Source organism: Copadichromis virginalis, linkage group LG14 (genome assembly GCF_057382275.1).
Source record: "Copadichromis virginalis isolate Kocher_CV1m ecotype Utaka linkage group LG14, C_Virginalis_male_GT1.1, whole genome shotgun sequence".
Taxonomy (NCBI): Eukaryota; Metazoa; Chordata; class Actinopteri; order Cichliformes; family Cichlidae; genus Copadichromis; species Copadichromis virginalis.
This window is the reverse complement of record NC_140631.1, coordinates 29,092,650-29,112,448: the sequence shown is the minus strand read 5'-3', so window position 1 is coordinate 29,112,448 and position 19,799 is coordinate 29,092,650. Positions and strand designations below refer to the sequence as shown.

At 40.5% G+C, this 19,799-nt stretch overlaps 2 protein-coding genes across 2 annotated transcripts; one reads left to right on the top strand and one right to left on the bottom strand.

The window, feature by feature from the left end:
- Positions 1 to 6,067: 6,067 nt before the first annotated feature.
- LOC146694218 (extracellular calcium-sensing receptor-like) lies at positions 6,068 to 11,877 on the bottom strand. The gene is made up of 9 exons (XM_085430321.1): positions 11,735 to 11,877; positions 11,316 to 11,610; positions 11,059 to 11,145; positions 10,567 to 10,836; positions 9,419 to 9,625; positions 9,052 to 9,327; positions 7,295 to 7,522; positions 7,074 to 7,197; positions 6,068 to 6,981 (listed from the first exon to the last, which is right to left on the bottom strand). The coding sequence occupies exons 1-9, from the start codon at positions 11,842 to 11,844 to the stop codon at positions 6,068 to 6,070; spliced, it is 2,511 nt and encodes an 836-aa protein (XP_085286447.1). The 5' UTR covers positions 11,845 to 11,877.
- Positions 11,878 to 14,614: 2,737 nt separating this feature from the next.
- LOC146694217 (extracellular calcium-sensing receptor-like) lies at positions 14,615 to 17,855 on the top strand. Its single transcript, XM_085430320.1, has 7 exons — positions 14,615 to 14,875; positions 14,972 to 15,261; positions 15,428 to 15,723; positions 16,044 to 16,249; positions 16,388 to 16,609; positions 16,691 to 16,814; positions 16,957 to 17,855. The coding sequence occupies exons 1-7, from the start codon at positions 14,615 to 14,617 to the stop codon at positions 17,853 to 17,855; spliced, it is 2,298 nt and encodes a 765-aa protein (XP_085286446.1).
- Positions 17,856 to 19,799: the final 1,944 nt, after the last annotated feature.

Here is a 19,799-nt window from a genome sequence, read left to right as displayed (position 1 = left end):
TTAGAAGTGGGATGTGCTTTAATTTAGTTAAGTCTAAAAGCTTAGGCGAAACATTAATACCTAAATATTTAATATTTCTAGATTGTAGTGGGGCAGAAGAAGACTTATGGAAGGAGCAGTTAATGGGAAGAACTGTAGATTTTGGCCAGTTAATTGAATAATCTGAAACTCTTGAAAACCAGTTTATTAGAGTAATTACCTCAGAGAGGTTGGTTTGTGAGTTTTGCAGAAAAAGCAACACATCATCCGCATAGAGACTGATTTTATGTTCTATGTTCTTACATTTTATGCCCTTAATTGTTGTAGCCTGTCTACGAGACTACTGTTGGGCGACTGTGTTTCCCTTTTTGCACCCGCGAAGGAAAACATGTGAACATGTGCTAGGGTCTCTCTCTCTCGCTTACAAACACAAATGATTGTCGATAGAGAGAGAGGCAAGCTCCTAGAAGCAAGCTGTCCCATCCTGGGCAGCAAGCTGATCCTTCAAAGCACCGTTTAACGACTGCAGGAAATTTCCCTGCAGGTTAAATTCACCTGCCTCAGTGGCGGCGGTACGGAAATCAATCAAATAGAAATGAATACCACGGAGTGTGCATACAGTGCAGCTGCACTCCAGCAGTGTGAAGCAGTGTGACAGTTCAAATGTTTAGGAGGGAGATGTCGAGGAGAAAGAAACTGTTCCTGTGTCGGGTGGTCCTGGTCTGCAGGCTTCTAAACCGTCTGCCAGAGGGCAGCAGGTCAAGTCTGCTTGTGAGGGGTCTGTGATTATTTTCCCTGCCTGTTACACCAGGCCCCGGCCTCCTTCCTTCCACTTAGCATACAGCCTCAGAGTGCTGGATTTGGAGGATTTGGGGATTTGGGGTCTCCTCCTCTGGCCAGCTTACTATCCCAGGAGGGTACCTGATCATGGGCAGAGTGTAGGTGTTGATAGCCCGGATGTTGTTCTTACCGTTCAACTGACTCCTCGTGGAAGGCCTGACCCTCTACAGGTACTTGGTGGTTGCAATTTTTCTAGCAGTTCTGAGTGGTTTCCATTTGCCTGTGGGAAGATACTTGTAGCCGTCCTGTGGCTGATGATTGTTCCATTCCATAGTTGGTATCAGTATCCAGTCTTGTTAGTGATCTCACTGAGGGGGGTTTAGGCCTATGCAGAACAGCAGTGGGGACAGAGCTGTTCTGCATAGATCCCACACTTGATGGTGAAATTGGCCTCTAGTTTTACACGCCACGTCCCAATTGAGTTCCTGATGAAGGCTCTCAAGGTCCTGTTGATCTTGTACAGTTCTAGGCATTCCAGGATCCAGTTGTGGTACATTGAGTCATAGGCCTTCTTTGTCACGGTCTGTGTGGCAGACCGTGGGAGTGTAGGGAAGGAGGACCCAGGCGCGGTGCTCTATGTACAAGCAGTGCGTTTATTTACAGTGATGGACAGACATGACAATAAATCCCGTGCTCTCCCGACTCCCGTGACGTGTCCTCTTTGCAGTGCTAGTTCTCCTGTCTCCGCTTCTCCGTGATGAGCACCCCTGTGCTCGCTGTCCTCTCGTCTCCCCGTAACTCCTGGGGACATAAGAGAGAGGAAGCCGTCAGACACACAATAATGCAGCAGACTCAAACTAGGAACTGGTCGTGTCAGGGTCCTGGGTCGGAGTGACCCAGGATCCCTGAGCAGTTATGAATTATATTATTATTGTATTGATATTTGGTGTTGCTGTCCTTCTCCCTGTTTGCGCGTGTGTGTGTATATGTGTTTCTGCGGGCGCCTTCAGGCCTGGTGGGTGCGGCCCAGCTGGCGGACTGGCCGCACCCGAAGCCACACACCGGCTGCTGATCAGGCCTCGTCGGGGGAGCTACTTAGGAGAGTCTTGGAGCTCCCACTGACGCGGGATCATTGCTTGAGACTCCACGTTAGTCACCCAGTTGAGCTTGGTTAGTGTGTGTATGCCCGCGGTTGTATGTGTCCTGATGGCTGCTTCTATTGTGTTCCCAGGAGAGGTGTGGAGTGCCAGACAGCAGCAGCACGGGGGGTGCTGAGACACGGGAGCGGAGAGCACAAACACTGGGAGAAGACACGACATGGGAGTCTGGGGAAAGCACGGGGATTTATTGTTGTTTAGTTCCATACACTGTAAATAAACGCACTGATTATGTAACGGAGCGAAGGTGATTTTTTTTCAGTGTTTTTAAAGGAGGGGAACCTTGCTCCAAACAGACAGAGCAGTGGAGCCGCCAAGGGAACACACACGAATAAAAACTGCATAGTTAAAATATAATTTATTATATTTAAATAGTTAAAAATCTAAAATGAATTAAAACAACCCTGGCCAGGGGACAACACAATAAAAATCAATAAAACACAACAGTAAAAGTCCAGTGGCGTCCGCCACGGTATAAAAGTCAAGAAGAATTAAAAATCCAGTGAAGCAGTGCAGGAGGGAAACCCGGCAGCATCCTCGCCTTCCTCTCCGCGTTCTGTGCACCGGTGCGCTAAAGAAAGGAAGGCAGCGGCAGTCACTACTCTTTTAGGCAGCTTTCATTCATTAAAAGGGGACAAGTCAAAAGACTTAACCCGGGTGGGCAGAGCTCTCAACTCCGCCCGCTGCTTCTTTGTAACCGCCAATCGGCACCGGCCCGCCTCGCCGCCTCTAATCTCCCGCAGTGCTTAATCTGGCCTCCTGTTGCTGCAGCAGTCGGACCGCTCGCTCCGCATCCCTGGTCGCTGACACTGTATCCTCCTGCCCTGCTTGACACCAAGCTCCACCAGTCCTATCTGTCACTGAGCACTCTCTGTAAATTACCACTCGCTCCTTTCCTCTCAGGTGTGTCCAATTAGTAAAACGGGAAAAGGGCGGAGTCTCTCCAGGACAAATTGACAGATGCAACCAAAACATGCAGTATAAATAAAACACTCCACAAGATATAACCAAAACATGCAATATAAAAAATAAATAAGCACACTTCACATTAAAACACAGCAAAGTAAAACAACATCCGTCCTCCCCTGGATGACATCTACACACAGAGCACCGCGCCTGGGTCCTCCTTTTCCTCACACCCCCCACGGTTTTCCTTGCCAAACTGTGACAGGTCGAGAGACTGACGGGAAGCCACGCAGTGATCCAGCGTCGGAGAGAGCTCCACCACACTCTCAAGTTGCTCCTCCGACAGGCCTGATCAGCTGCAGGTGTGTCAAGGTCTTCAGGTGTGGCCAATCACCTCCCAGGGCCACACCCACACACCTACATGCACATATGTCTACAAGCAGGGAGAACGAGGGACAGTGATACAAAATACATACATTATAATATTAGTCCATAACTGCTCAGCGTCCCTGGGTCGCTCAGACCCAGGACCCTGACATTCTTGTAGTCAATCCAGACAGGTTGCAAAACCACACAAATCCCAATGAAAGTTGAACAGAACACAACTGAAATAGAAAAAAAAACACAATTCCATGGATTACATTGCCCCCTTTTCCTGTTTCATATGTTAGGCTATGCCCTCTCTATTTTTGGTAATTCCACACCGGTGGAAACCCAAACAAAACATGCATTAAGAAGCCCTAATTCCTGTGTCTCAATCTCGTGGCCTATGTCACCGCTACTCGCGTCCGCATAATGAAGTGAAGAAATGTTTTTTACAATTATTACTCAAAAATGTATTTAATATGAAGACAATAGTGTTACAGGCATAGCCCTAAAGAATGTAGCCTCATGGGCAGTGTATTCCGTGCCGCAGGGAGAATGTACTGCTATACACGTTATGTGTCTGTGAGCGTGAGGGAGGGAGAAAAAGGAGAGTCAAAAAGTACAAGTTGTCACCGATCAGAAACGGGAGATGGAAATATAATAATAACCACAGCAGCCAAAAAGAGTGCCTGATGAGCCCAGTTGTAAGCAAGCTGCCAAGACTGGACTGTACACTGTGTTTGTGTTTTCCTCCGAAACAATAAGTTCTGTTGGAGCAGCGTTTCAATGCCTCTCTCTGTCTCTCGCTAGCAAAGTTGACCCAGACAACAAAGTAAAGCTAGTTCCCAGCTACGAGTCCGACACTGAACCCGACGTATTAGCCAGAGGTCCCTAACCCTAACCCTTAAATGCACCTTAGAACACACATGCATCAACACTACAATGAGCGGGTGGAGGGAGGTTTGGAGTCTTCTCTCACCCCGATTCTCTGCGGCCTGCTGGAGCGGGGGGGCTAGGAGGAGGAGTTGGCCGTCCGACTGCGGTCTGGAGTGTGGGGCCTCCCTGCTGCTGCTACGGAGTCCCGGCGGTCTGCCTCCCCCCACCGCAGGGAAAAGGGAAACACCACCTGGGTCTGGGTGCAGTTCCCCCCTCCAGGGGCAAGGGTACCTAGACCCGGTTTGTAGAGTACGCTTGGGGAGTGTGATCGTGTGTACAGCGTCACTTTATGTCTGTCTCCACGTTGGTTGAGTGTGGAGTAAGTGCATATGAGAGCATGAGGGTGGGAATGGATGTTTGTATATGTGTGTGCCTGTATGTCTGTGTCTATATGTCAGGTTGGGTGTCAAGCGCCACCTCTCTGGGGACATCTCAGGCCCTCCAAGGTTTGGAGGCCTATCTCCCCCTACTACCACTTCCCCTGCCAGTGGCGGACTCCCTCAGACATCGGTGCGTTGGTGTTTCTTTGAGTCCAGGGATGGGCGTCCAGGTACACACCGGCTCACTCCTTGGCGGCCGCTTATCGGGGCCTGGAGCCTGGGGCTCGCTCGGGCCACTTCGGAGGTGGGGTGCCCCCGGCCTCTCGGCCTGGGGCTCGGTCACTCAGGCACGGCTGGCTGCCGGCGGAGCTCACGGGCGCGTCACTGCAACTCCCCCTGGCTTCTGTTCCGCGGCTGCTGAGTGAGCCCTCATTTGGGACTCTCCTCAGCTCTTTCTGGGACAGTGGCGCGGCTGCCCCTCTGTTGGTCTTCCTTGGTCTCTTGTGTTCTGGGGGCCTCTGGATGTCTGGAGTTTTGATCTCCTCCATACCTGCTTCATGCCCTGGAGGACGGGGCTGTGGCCCCCCCACACCCTCTAGCAGATCATTACATGAAGGAACCTTTTAAAAAAACAAGCGCGTCCATGCTCACAGGTGTACACACGGGTGATCACACCCACAAACTACACCCTTTTTGGCTCCTACCTCAAAGCACACTGTGTTCTGTTGATCTTATGTGCTGCACAATAATGTTTAATATTTAGTATTTACTGTCATATTCCCATATATCATTGTGATGTTGTTTATTCTATTACTCTTGTTCTCTTCTGCTTGTTTTCTTTTTTCTTTCTCAGCAGGTGATCCAGGTGATTGATATATGCATTTTTTTTTTCTGCCCATTCTGTTGGTTTTTGTCTTTTGCCCTTCTCCCCCGTCCCTCTTCTCAGCTGTTTCTCTTTCCCTCTTTCTTTCTCCCCTTCTTTCCCCCAGTCAAGTCTGTCCCGTATTCAGTAAGTGAAAATAAAATTTAAAAAAAAAAAAAAAAGCCAGAGGTCCCTTTACTACGGTTCGGAGCCGCGGACCTGTTTTATACGCACGGAATAGTTTTCTATACGAGATCGCTGCAAAAAGTGCAGCCTTACGTAATGTCCACCCTACTGTTATTCATTTTATATTAAGATTTAAAAATCTAGTTGGTATTGGTATGGTAAGTAGCCTTCAGTAATAGTAATAAATCACACAGCAATAGTACATTCATACATGTTTTTTTCCTTAGAAAGAAAATCAGCATAGACAAATTATTATTTTTTTCATATATTTCAAACCCTCACAAATGTACCAAATGCAATCAGGCAAATAATAATAAATAATAGTAATACAAAGAATAACAAGTACAACAACAATTACAGTCATTTAATCATTAATGTAATAATTTAATTCTTGAAACACTTCTACAAAGCCAACATTTCAATATACTGGTTCTTCTTCAGGGAGGAAGCAATCCAGTATATACTATGGTTAAAAAAAAAAAGCAAGAATGCAAATACAAAGCAACAGTAATGCTAATACATATGCACTTAAAATAGTTTATTCATTTTAGTTAAGACTGCTGAAAACTGATACCTTATGACTTTGCCGTGCCACGACCAATTATTTCCTTTTTTGTGTTTCGCTCTGGTTTCAGCAGAATTATGTAACATTTTGGTCCAAACAGTGCCACCAATAGGCCAAAGCTTGAGGCCAAAATGGCAAATACCTCTACTGCATCTGCATATTTACCTGGAGAGTTGACATAAGCAGGAACAAAGGCCACCCACACGGCACAGAAGATCAGCATGCTGAAAGTGATGAGTTTGGCCTCGTTGAAGTTGTCTGGAAGATTCCTGGCTAGAAATGCTAGCAGAAAGCTAAGGATAGCCAGTACACCAATGTAACCCAGTAGCACTGCAAAGCCAATTGTAGACCCAACCACACACTCAAAAACTATTTTGTCATTGTAGTACTGAGTGTTTTTATAAGGAACTGGTGAGGAGGATATCAGCCAAGCAGTACATATAGCTGCTTGGATTGAAGTAAGAACTAATACTGTCCCTCTCTGCTGTACAGAACCAAACCACTTAAGATTGGTTCCCCCTCCTGGCTTTGAGGCTTTAAACACTGCCACAACAACCATTGTTTTCACCAGGATGCATGAGACACAAAGCACAAAGCTGATCCCAAATGCTGCATGTCTCAGTTGACATGTCCATAGCCTTGGTCGTCCGATGAATAACAGTGAACACAGGAAGCATAGTTTCAGTGATACTAAAAGCAGGAAGCTCAATTCTGAATTGTTGGCACGGACGATAGGTGTGCTGCGATAATGAGTGAAGATCCCCAAGACCACAGCACAGATAAATGTACCCAACAATGAAGCAGTTGTCAAGCAAATACCCAGAGGTTCATGGTAGGAGAGGAACTCTGTTTTCTTAGGAACACAGCGATCACGTTGAGGGCTTGACCAGAAGTCTTCGGGACAACTGGTGCACTCCAAAGAATCTAGTGTAAAGTGGAAGATACATTTTTTTGTATTTTCAGCATTCACCCTAGTGAACCAACTGCTTATATCAGAAACATTTTATGATACTAACCTGTTTCATTGCTGAACTTTCTTTCAGAACAACGCACACAGTCGAAACAGCACGCAGGTTGCCCATTTTTTCTAGCCATGCGAGTACCTGGGGGACAGCTTACACTGCACACTGACTGCACTGGCTGCAAGGTTAGTTATACCACATATATTGTACACAACATTATTGTATTGTACTGTGTCACACAGAACTATTTAAAAACAACATTAAACAGAAGTAACCTGTTTAGAGTCAGAGTTCCAGAAGATTTTGTCTTCATCAAGTCTGAGTTCTTCACCTTTCAAGGCTGTCTTCTTAACCACGCCCACATTCTGAACCTTCGTACTTCCATCAGGTAGCCATTGCCAATTCATGATATCATATATTGGCAAGGCATCACCATTTTCATCAAATGACACTTCATCTCCAAATGGAGTAGTGAAGTGAACTTTTTCCAAATAATGCATCAACTAAAAAAAATAAGATCAAGAGATTACCATTGAAAGGGACGTGAAAAGGAGACTTGATTATAGACTCAACTGATCATTCTTAATTCTCAACTGATTTTATTACAGCAACTAAGGATAGTTTAGTTTGGCATTGCAACTTGTGGAATAACAGAATTTGCAACATTGTTTTTTATTTCAATTTACTGAAATTAACAATCTTTAGTTACCACAATGTCTAGTCAAATGTGCAGTTATTCATTTTTATTTTGCAAATAAATTTGCTCATCTCACACATGTAAAATAACTATGTTCTAATGACAATGTTAATAAAATCTTGTGTTTCCAAAATCTGTCTTTAACACCAATTACTCACGTGAAAAAGAAGTTCACAGGAACACTCTTACTATTTCCATAGGAATTAAAAGGGTAAGTAGCAGAAAGGTATTGCTACTCACATGTACTTTATTAACTGATCATCAGCAAGTGTGACCACCTCTATATAAACAGAAGATTCAGGAGTTTGGTGTTCTAGAGCATTCACGTGTGTTAACACAATGCCAAATTCTTCCCAGGAGAGTGCGTCCCAGCAAGGTTGCCTGAAAGTCAGACTATGCACTGCTTACAGAATTTCCAAAAACCCAAGATCTACATTACAGATTCTACAAGATTAAATTATCATGTTAAATGTGTAAGTTTGTGACAGTACAATTTGAAGAAAACTAAAGTGTTGCAATGGACGAAGTGCTGTACATAAACATACCTACAAAATCAAAATAACTAAAGCAATGTTGTTAAAAAAAGAGCCAGTCTTCTGCAAAAATGTGAGACATTGATAAATCATACAGAAATTGATTGCTCCAAGTTAATGCTACTAAAGGTGGTTCTCCAAGCTATTGAATCAAAAGAGAGAGGGCACACAATCTCTACTTTTAAAATTAGGCTTAAAACTGTCCTTTTTGCTAAAGCATATAGAGGGATGGATCAGGTGAACCCGAATCCTCCTGTAGTTATGCTGCAATTGGTCTAGGCTGGTGGGGGATTACCATAATGCAATGAGTGTTTTTTCTTCAGTCACATTTCTCACTCACTATGTGTTAGTAGACCTTTCTGCATTGAATCATACTTGTTATTAATCTCTGGCTCTCTTCCACACCATGTCTTTTGTCCTGTCTTCCTTCTCTCTCCCCAACCGGTTGCAGCAGATGGCCGCCCCTTGCTGAGCCTGGTTCTGCCTGAGGTTTCTTCCTATTAAAAGGGAGTTTTTCCTTCCCACTGTCACCAAAGTGCTTGCTCATATGGGGTCTGATTGTTGGGTTTTATTCTGTATGTATTATTGTAGGGTCTACCTTATAATATAAAGGGCCCTGATGCAACTGTTGTTGTGATTTGGCGCTATATAGATGAAACTGAACTGAATCGAATTGAAAGAGTGTACTTAGTTTTTCACAGTACTGTATAACGTCCCATTTAAACATTCTTTTTCACTTGAGTGTAAGAGCTGAATTTTACAACAATAAAAATAAATGTTAGTGTGTTAACCAATACCACACCTGCCATGGCTCTAATTTTTGCAAAGTAGCACAGCTGTTCCCACTGAAAGGCCCCCTCCCAGGTGCACAGCGTAGCATGTCATCAAGGGCATATGCAAGAGCATACACCGCCTTGTAAATATTATACTCAGGCCTGAGGTTAGAAACATCCAAAAACTCAGTCTCCATATTTGCTAGTTCTTCTTGTCCAGTGCAGAGTGCTCCCCCACCTTGTAACCAACCTGATGGAGGTGGAGCAAATCTACACTGAAAGGTGTATTCCCAAAACTGTCTTACCTGAAAAATATTTCAAACAGTCTTAAAAAAGATATTTTCATTTTTTTTTAAATTTTGTGAGTACAAGTGTATTTTAAAGTTACAATCTTACCATGCTATTTCCATTGTTATTTCTGTCATAAATGTCAGGATGCATTTTCATTAGAAAATCCCTGAGCCCTGGTATTTCTCCTCGACGAATGGCAATGCCCAGAGTGCCACTCAGATATGGCATGTGTCGGGTTGTTTGGAGTACAGCTGCTGTTGTCCAGGCTTCACTAGCCATCCACTGCAGCCCTGTTACATTCTGCTTTATCACCTATTTAGAAATATAAGGAACAAAAAGAATCTGTACATAGTCTAGGATTGAATCATTACAAATCTTGAAATCATTACATACAGGGATGGAAATTGAGATCTCAGTAGCTGCAACCAGCTGATTTTGGTTCATGTGACAGAGGAGGAAGATAGTGGCACAGTTTGATGAAAGTAATTTTCATATTCACTATGGACATTACTTTTATTTTTTTGTCCAAAAGGACATGAGCATGACGGTAAAGTGCAAACTTCAACCTGAGCAAAAACAACTGCCTCATCCTGCTAACACAACTTCAGATCTTTACAAGCATCTGCAAAGATAGCATGCTAATGCTAAACTAGCCAAGAATCAAGCATGATGTTAAAACTGAGGGAATGATGACCCCAGCCCAGCAAACAGACCTTGAACTTCAAAAGGTAACAAAACCAGTCACGAGCAGGCTGTAGCCTCCTATTCTATCTGTTCATGTTTCTAAAGTAGAATCTCTGTGGCAATGACTTTGAAGTCTCTTTGTGCTGTTTTCATCTTTGCTTTGTGTTGTGGGCTTTGTTTTCCTACCCGAAATACAAGGAGAAAGATTATATGTGTGTCCTAATTTGGATAAGGAGTTGTGCTGGTGTGTGGGGCTGTAGCCTAAAATGCTAATTATGAAACAGAGAAAAAACAGAGAAACGCAAAAGTAATGTAGCAAGTAGTATAACGAATTTCTTTCTCCTGAGAGTAATTAAGTAGCATACTACATTACTTTAAGAAAAGTGAGCTGGAAAATATATGTAATAAATTACTTTTTTTGACTAATGACCCCATCACTGATCACAACAAAGAATATTTGACCACACAGCATGCAATTCATTTGCATGAATATAATGTCTGTAATATAATTTACATCTCTAATTACTAAGCAAGAGGCGGCTGATGAATACAATTTGATTTAGATATACCTCCTCCATTAGTTGAATCATGTGGATTTGATGTGCAAAGACAATTACCACACGTGCTGTGGACTTCTTCATCACCTCAACAATCCTCCTTAGTTCAGCTGAGTTTTCACCCCAGGGCAAAATTTCTGAGTAGGCAAGACAACTTCCACCAGACTGAGCCAACGCTTGTCGAAATGATCTCGCTACATGGACTCCATAATCATCATCACTTACCAGCAGACCAGCCCACGTCCACCCAAAGTGTTTTAGAATTCGAATCATTGCATGAACCTACATAAAGACCAGTGAAATTCTTAGTTTAGGCTTGAATTATATTTCAGTGCAAACAATAAAATTACATAATCACAGTTTTTCTTTCTAATCAATTTGCACAATACGTAATCCAGAAAAAAATGAAAAATTGAAAAAAAAACTGTGTTTTTTAGTTCGGGGTAACTTACATCAATTCACTTGCTGTAAAATACATTTGCTCTTTGTAGAAGAAAGTTTTACCTGAAAGGCATCACTTGGAATGGTTCTAAAGAAAGACGGAAACTTATGACGGTCACTTAGACAAGAGCATGTTGCAAAATAGCTCACCTATCAAAAAACACAATTGAAATCAAAACAGATTGATGCTGAGAAGCTGGAACTAATATACAATGTATATTTCCTATTTTTTCATTTTGTCATTTCTCACCCTAGTGAGAAACATTAACTTTAATACAGCATGCCAAAAGCACATGTAAAATACAGGACAGGAAACTTACAATTGGCATTTTAAATAAACCTATTACATCAGAGGTTGCAATAGAAAATGTTGAGAAGGAATCACCCACGATCCCTACAACTGGAGGGGTCCCCAAACAGTTCTCGTGAAGCAGAAACTTTTCCTCCCGACCACTGACTAATGATAATGCAGCACTGAATCCAATTACAAGTGTGGCACAGTTGTCATAAAGACTGTATCCAAGAGTCACATTAGGTAGCAGATTGGCGTTTTTGTTGATTTCATCAATAGCAAAGGCCATTGTCATGGCATGCCTGAATCCAGGAGGGTCAAACCTTGTAAAAAACAAAACAAAAAAACCCCAAAAACTCAATATTGAAAATTAACAAAAGTATAAAAATCTGCACCAGTGTTTGCTTTCATGAATTGGTGCATTTAATGCATGAATATAGTACTTACCCTTGGCAACTCAACATGTTTGGCTCTGAGGTAAACGTTAGCTCAGGGAAAACAGAGGTGTAGTGAACTTCAAACAGCCCCCCCAAAATCACATCTCCAGGTTTGTGCATCCCATTAAGATAAAACTGTCTCCTTAACTTGCAGGTTGAGAAAAGAGACTCTGAGATGAAAAAGTGGGATGAGAAGTAAATCATGATCACATAGAAATACAAGAACTTCAGTGTGTCAAAAAATGGCCCCATAATGACTCTTTCTCTTTACACCACTTTTCTTATCTTAATTAATGCTTACCTCATTTTATATCTCCTCTGGTTTCTTTTTCATTGTAGTATAGCACCACCTACATGCATATTTTATGACAGGGCATCCACTTTCTAGGTACATATTAGCTCATTAGATAAAGAATACCCTAATGACAATGTCAACTTCTGGACAACTTCCAGACTATGCAAGATTTAGTGCAAGTAAAGTAGAGTAGTAAAGCAAGTAGTAGAATCAATAAATTCGGCATTATTAACTTAATATATTTTTTGCTGCTGCCCCTGCGGCATTTTTGTAGAGAAGACAAAGTTGCTATTTTTGTAAAAAAAACAAAAACAAAAAACAATAAAGGCCATAAAAGTGCTGTCAAAATTAACACGTTAACAAAGATTAATCAGTGATAATTAAAAATAAATAAATAATGCAATTAATGCATCTGGAGCGCAGAATGACTCAAAATCCCTGAAACGTTTCTGTCAACGCATTTCAGGCAGTTTGTCCAAGAGTTACATTCGCACATGTGCAAATGGGCAGTAGGTCTGGCAGTGATGATAAATGCACATTGGCCCTCTTGATGGGAAATTTGAGTATTAAAAAAATAACAAGACTGAACAGTTGACTGACATAAAGTCGTATGCACATTGTGGAAGAAGGAATTTTCTTCTTCAGCTTAAAATATCACATTGACGCGATGCATACATTAGTCGGGCCTGCTGCTAGCACATTGGCTAACGCGTCACTCAGCTTGCAACGAACCACCTCACAGCGTATCGGGGGCTCAGTACGTCTACCTCGCAATTTTTGACTGACACAAATGGCAAGTGGATTGCAACAAACTGCAGAGCTATTAATATCGTTGAGAAAACGCGGTTTAAATAGCTTTGGTTCTTATTACCATTATCTATTTGTTTCTTACTGTATTACTATTTATATTTCATTCCTGCACAGTTGGTGTGCAGCTTCCATAATTTCGCTGTGTATATGTACAGTGACACAAAGTGCTGTTCCATTCTATTTTATTCTATTCTTTTTCACAGAAAAACTACTGCTTATAAAAACATTATCAAAAACATAAAAGAAAATTGGCAATGTAAATAAATCAAGTTTCTTTACTTACTTGTCTACAGTTTTATCTTTAGTACTGTTAACACTATGGAGACCAAGACTCACGCGTAGACATGTATCTTGTTGATTGTATGTTAGGCTTATTCTGTACAGCTGGCTCTGAAGTCAGTGACCACTCAGAGAAATCTAAGGAGTACTGGCCATTATACATGCCCGTGGAACCTAAATCTCCAGTTCAGTCACCCATTCTTGCTGATGTTTGCTTCCATGTTTTTACTTTACTTTTTTTGTATAGCAACAACAACGCTGATCAGAGCACCTTAAATTGTGATTGTGATTCCAGATAAAGTAAGAGCAATTCTATCTGAGCAAGTACTGGCTGACACTGAAGAGAAAAGGTCTTTTTAACCAGAAGAGGAAAAACAGCAGAGAATATAATAGAAAAAGTCATGGTTATGTTTTTCATTTTTGGTGTATATATTAGTATTAGCCTCTTTTTTTAAGTTGTTAGTATTTTAAGATGTGTTTTTGTGATTAGGCTATAATTCAAATGTCTTCAGTTGACAGTAAAAGATGAATTGCTCATATTTTATTTAATCGTGTTGTCCACTAGGTGGTAGTAGCAGAGTGAGACTTTACAATTATAGCTTCTTTTAATATTTCTTAGTAAATTTCCAGCATTAATTTGCCAAAGACTCTGTGTGGAAATATTGTACAGTTACATGACTGCAAACATGCCAACTTAGAACTCTCAACACATAAACTGAGCTAAATGTATTAAACATCAAATGAAGAAATACTGAATGATAAGATAACTTTAGGATATCTCCAAGCCTTATCGGGGACAAAGTTTTGTTTTGTTTTGTTTTGTTTTTTTAGCTAAATGAATCCAGCTAAACTCATAGTATCTGTCAAGGCTATTTGTAATATACACTCCTGTTTAGAGTAATGAATGACCTTTCAGACTTTTAATCAAAGACCACTGCGTAAGATCATGTCCTCTTGAAGGCGTAGAGCAGAGCCCTTTCTCTAAAACCCTATATAAATTCCACTTACACACATACCTGCCATCAGGGAGAGATGGCAGTCTCAGTTCTTTTAATTGGTCTGGTATCTGCTCTGTGTTTGTTTCAGCTGAACTCAGTTTTTGCCTTGGGTGTGTCTCTGGATAGTCTGAATCAAAGGAGTAGCTTTACAGGTGCTTGGGCTGGTACTGAAGCTTCTTCTGTGAAATGTAAGTTGCAGGGTAGCATTCATCTACCTGCATTCTCAATGGATGGGGACTTCATTATTGGGGGTGCTTTCTCTCTTCACTCCTACACGCAAACAGTGAGCCATGATTATACCATCATGCCTGAGCCAGTAAGATGCAAAGGGAGGTCAGTATGGAAAAAATTATGAACATGTTGCATGTATTGTAATGGTAATCTTTCTTGCTGTGTGTTATCTGTATGAAATTTCATCTTAACAAAATCTATGTAGCCTACAATTTTAACAGTGAGGTGACTGTCTGTCTGCAGCATAAATGCCGATGAGCTGCAGTTGTCACATGCAATGGTCTTTGCCATAGAAGAGATTAACAACAATACAGAGCTGCTGCCCGGAATCAGGCTTGGGTATCAGATCTATGACTCATGTGCATCAGTTTCCATGACAGTGCATTTGGCATTTCAGTTTTTGAATAGCTTGGACCTTGTGTTTCACACTGGCAAAAACTGCTCCCAGTCAGGTATGGTGATGGCTGTTGTTGGTGAGTCTGGGTCTACGCCATCCATCAGCATGTCACGAATCATCAGTCCCTTTAACATTCCTCAAGTAAATACTTTAATTTTTTTTTTTCAAACTAGGTGTTTAAAATATGCATGCACATCTGCAGTTCTTATAGGATTACCTTGTCTTCTTTTGTTTTAGGTGAGCCCCTCTGCCACATGTGCATGCTTGTCTGACAAGCAGCAGTACCCAAGTTTTTTCAGAACAATCCCCAGTGACCAGTTTCAAGCTGGTGCGCTAGCTAAGCTGGTAAAACAGTTTGGCTGGACTTGGATAGGTGCTGTACGATCAGATACAGATTATGGAAATAACGGCATGGCATCTTTTCTAGAAGCAGCAAAGAAAGAGGGGATTTGTGTGGAATACTCTGTATCTTTCTATCGGACCCACCCACATAGCAGGATTCAGAAAGTAGCAGATGTTATCCGCAGGTTCTTACATCAAAGATTTTCACTCTGGGATTTATTTTTAATGATTTTTTACAAGGTTTTTTTGTTTGTTTGTTGGATTGATATACAAAAATAAGTTTCTGACTAAACATTTTACATACCGGGTAGCTTAAAAAAGTCTTCTAATAAGTTGTACTTTTTTCACAAGATCTACATCTATGGTAGTGGTGGCATTTGCACCATCTGGAGACATGAGGATCCTGCTGGCAGAACTTTCACGTGAGCCTTTTCCACCTCGACAATGGATAGGCAGTGAGTCATGGGTGACCAACCCGGGATTAAGGAAGTACAGTTTTCTCGCTGGGACCATTGGATTTGGAATTCAGAAATCTGTAATCCCAGGTTTCAGAAACTTCCTGTTGAATCTCTCTTTTGCTCAAGTGGCTGTATCACCATTGCTTACTGAGTTCTGGGAGGATTCCTTCAACTGCACAATAAAAGAAAGTGAGAAACATTTTTCGTTTTTTGTTTTTCTTGGTTGTTAGAGTTTCTTGTAAAATGTCTGGTCTTAAAAAGGCCAGACATGTTCTTTTTTGTAATTTAAGCAATTTCAAATTCAACATAATCAAAAAGGTCCGTTACTGCAACAAATCATAATCTATATGTTTAACCTTTAGGTCAAGTTTAGGCAGTCAGCCAACACTATTACTGTGGCCCCTTTTCTCAAACGTGACTCTTTGTTTGTTGAGTGATATGTTCAAAAGATATGATGTTAAATGGATGAATTCAATTGTCTGTCATTTTGGTGCCTTTTTTATTTTTAGGTAATTCTGCAGGAAAGAAAGTATGTAATGGAACTGAAGATATAAAGACTCTCCAAACCCCGTACACTGATACATCTCAGCTTAGAATTAGTAACATGGTGTACAAGGCTGTGTATGCAATTGCACATGCCATTCATAATGCATTATGTCAGGGAAGAAATGTCACAGCTCAGTGTGACAAACTAACCAAATTACAGTCCAAGCAGGTCAGTAAAAACGAATCAGTCATTGCCAACATGTTTCACTGTCTCTAAGAAACGTTAAGTGAAACATTACTTTTAGTTGTTCAAATATTGTTTTGTTTTTTCTTTCCACTCCCTTTATGTCTCAATTCATCCTTACAGATTCTAACTGAGCTGAAGAAAGTAAATTTTTCCCGAAATGGATATGATGTGTCATTCGATACTAATGGGGATCCTGTGGCTATTTATGAGTTGGTTAACTGGCAGAAAACTATGGCTGGCATAACTGACATAGTGACTGTAGGGCTGTATGATGCATCACTGCCAGAGGGCCAGGAGTTCCAGATTAACAAAAACATCATCTGGATGGAGGGCAGCACGAAAGTAAAAAGTCAAATTAATGTAATCTTTTCAGTTTTATAGCAAACATTTACATATGTTACGCTGCCTTTTTATATTACACAGGTGCCAGTGTCAGTGTGCAGTGGGAGTTGTCCTCCAGGAACTCGTAAAGTGCTGCAAAAAGGAAAACCCATTTGCTGCTATGACTGTACCGCATGTCCTGAGGGAGAGATTAGTAATACTACAGGTAAAGTAAAATGCTTGTCTGTGCATGTAAAATGTTTTTATGATGCAAATCTGCAACATCGAATACATTACAAGAATAAATTTGTAATCTATAAAGCCAAAATTACAAGAAGCACCTTAACTCATTTTTTTCTCCCATTCAGATTCTGCTGATTGTTTACCCTGCCACATGGAATTCCAGCCTAATGCAAAGAGAGACACTTGTATTCCTAAACCCATAGAGTTTCTTTCTTTTCAAGACATCCTAGGAATCATCCTGGCTACATTCTCAGTTCTTGGTGCTTGTCTGACTATTATCACAACTGCTATATTCTTACGTCACAGGACATCTCCAATTGTCCGAGCCAACAACTCTGAGCTGAGCTTCCTGCTGCTCATCTCACTGACTCTGTGTTTCTTATGTTCAATAACTTTCATTGGAGCGCCATCTGAGTGGTCCTGCATGCTGCGCCACACTGCATTTGGCATAACCTTTGTACTCTGTATCTCCTGTGTACTTGGGAAAACTATAGTGGTTTTAATGGCTTTTAAAGCCAGACTTCCAGGTAGTAATGTGATGAAATGGTTTGGTCCTCCACAACAAAGAATGACTGTTATGTCTTTCACCTTTATTCAAGTTTTAATATGTACTATTTGGTTGGTACTTAGCCCTCCATTCCCAATAAAAAATCTAACCGCATACAAGGAGAAAATCATCCTGGAATGTGCATTAGGCTCTGCTGTTGGCTTCTGGGCTGTGCTTGGTTACATAGGCCTACTTGCTGCCTTTTGCTTTGTTTTAGCTGTTTTAGCCCGCAAGTTACCTGATAATTTCAATGAAGCCAAGCTTATCACCTTCAGCATGCTGATATTCTGTGCAGTGTGGATCACCTTTATCCCAGCATATGTCAGCTCTCCTGGAAAGTTCACTGTGGTTGTGGAGATTTTTGCCATTCTGGCCTCCAGCTTTGGACTAATAATGTGTATATTTGCTCCAAAATGTTTTATCATATTGTTTAAGCCTGAGAAGAACACCAAGAAACATGTACTGAGCAAAAATTAATCATAATTTAGTGGTTTAGAAATTGTTAATGTTACAATTCAAAGTCAAAATTGCATATAATTGTAAATCAATTTCTGGATACTGGCTACACATAATAGACAACTGCCTGACTACACATATGCACCTACACAGACATACAAACTTCTGGTATTTTCTCTTAACAGGGTCTCTCACATGGTATTCATCATCAATACTTTCATTATTGTTTGCTATTATTACTGCTATCCATATTATTATTATATTATATCATGTCAGTGCTGACCGATTTGGTTTAAATGAGTCTCTCCGTGTTGGTGGGTGATTGGGGAGTGAACTGGGCATCTGCACTGCACCCTCAGCACTTTTGGTGACTTGCTCTAGACCCAACCGTTTCAAGTGGTTAAAAGGAAAGTCATAATTTAATAAAATCTCTTATCTCTGTATTTACATAATGATTGATTTATTTTTTCATTTATTTTTGCTACCTATACTTTGTAATGACACTACTATAACTGTTATTTCATATTATTATCATTATTATTATTGTTGTTATTATTGTTATCGTTATTATTATCATTATGGGCATTATTGCATTTGAGAGCATTTTTATTTCTTTATATAGTTTATGTAGTTTGCATTACTACATGAAATTATTTCATTTACCATTTCAACCAACACACAAACTGGACTGTACATAGTAAACAGATACTGGACTCACCTTAATAATGTTTTTGCACAACTTGCTTGTCTTTTTTGTCTGTTCACCTGTCCTTACTGGACCTGTTTGTCTTGTTTACCTCACAATAAAACTAAAAAAGAGGAATTCCACACCTTCAAAGCACATAACCGAGTTCTTCTTCTTTGTTATTTAGAAAACTTTTTCTGTGAAGTTATTATACATTTTTTAAATTATTGTTTGTATGTGTCAATTTATGAATACGTAATTCAGAGTAATCAGAGTAGGGGTAGTAATAGTGAATATTGAAATAAATGTAAAGTCACATTTCACAATAACACAATAACAATATAATTCTGATTTATTTTTCAGTTGTTTCGTACAATGGAATCTAACATTTCCATTTGAATCAAACATGAGGTCCAAGACTGCAAATTTAAGTTTAAAGTGAACTGAGTGAGCTCTGTCATCTATACACATATCTCGCACCAATTTAATCATTTAGTTATGATGCAGTGGGAAGCACTAAGAAACACTGAGTCTTATTATTAATGCGGATGCTACGTTGACATGTAGACACTTAAATGTTCTTAAGCAAGGACACAGCATCACTGTCATCTCCCAAGCAGAAAAATACACCTGCTGTGCCAAAAAAAAAAAACTGTTTAGTAATGATGTCGAGGAATACAACATAATGTCTGCTGCGACAATGGTCCACATTCACAAACCCCACAATTACAATTTGCTCACTCAGAGAAAACATTAATTTAAAAAGTACATTTCAAAAAGTCTAGTTATAAAAGTTTTCAACTGTTGTTCAAAAACTGTTGTTCTGAAAAGTTGCCGAAGCAACATTTTCATTCATTATGAACAGGAACAAAATCCCAAATTATAGGATTTAATTAACAGCAGTTGGTAACAATATTTCAGTTTCATTAATTTACTTCAAATATGCAGCTGGTAAGCATGGTGAAATACCAGCAAGAACATAAAAGAAACAAAAAACAAAAATTAAAAAACATTATAAGGTAAATGGAACAATTAAAACATCAAGCCAGGTGTACTAAAACAGATTTTTCTCTTAAATTAAAAAAAAAAAAAAATAATAGAAGAACAGATTGGCAATTATAGCCCATCTGGAGGTTCATAAAGCGTAGAGTTCTTTTTTTTTTTTGGCTTGAGACTATGCTTTGCAATCATTACTTTAATCAAATAACATTAATGTGTATTGTATTGAACAAAGAACTAAATACAGAAAACAATAGAATTGCATATTATTGTCATTGTAC

Coding starts and splice junctions, on each gene's coding strand:
- LOC146694218 (XM_085430321.1), bottom strand. CDS start 11,844: ATGCACAAACCTGGAGATGTGATTTTGGGGGGGCTGTTTGAAGTTCAC. Junction 11,146..11,315: donor GTTTATTTAAAATGCCAATT/GTAAGTTTCCTG, acceptor GTTTTTTGATAG/GTGAGCTATTTTGCAACATG. Junction 7,523..9,051: donor AAAAATTAGAGCCATGGCAG/GTGTGGTATTGG, acceptor TATTTTTTTTAG/TTGATGCATTATTTGGAAAA.
- LOC146694217 (XM_085430320.1), top strand. CDS start 14,615: ATGGTCTTTGCCATAGAAGAGATTAACAACAATACAGAGCTGCTGCCC. Junction 15,262..15,427: donor GTAGCAGATGTTATCCGCAG/GTTCTTACATCA, acceptor TTTTTTCACAAG/ATCTACATCTATGGTAGTGG. Junction 16,815..16,956: donor AGAGATTAGTAATACTACAG/GTAAAGTAAAAT, acceptor TCTCCCATTCAG/ATTCTGCTGATTGTTTACCC.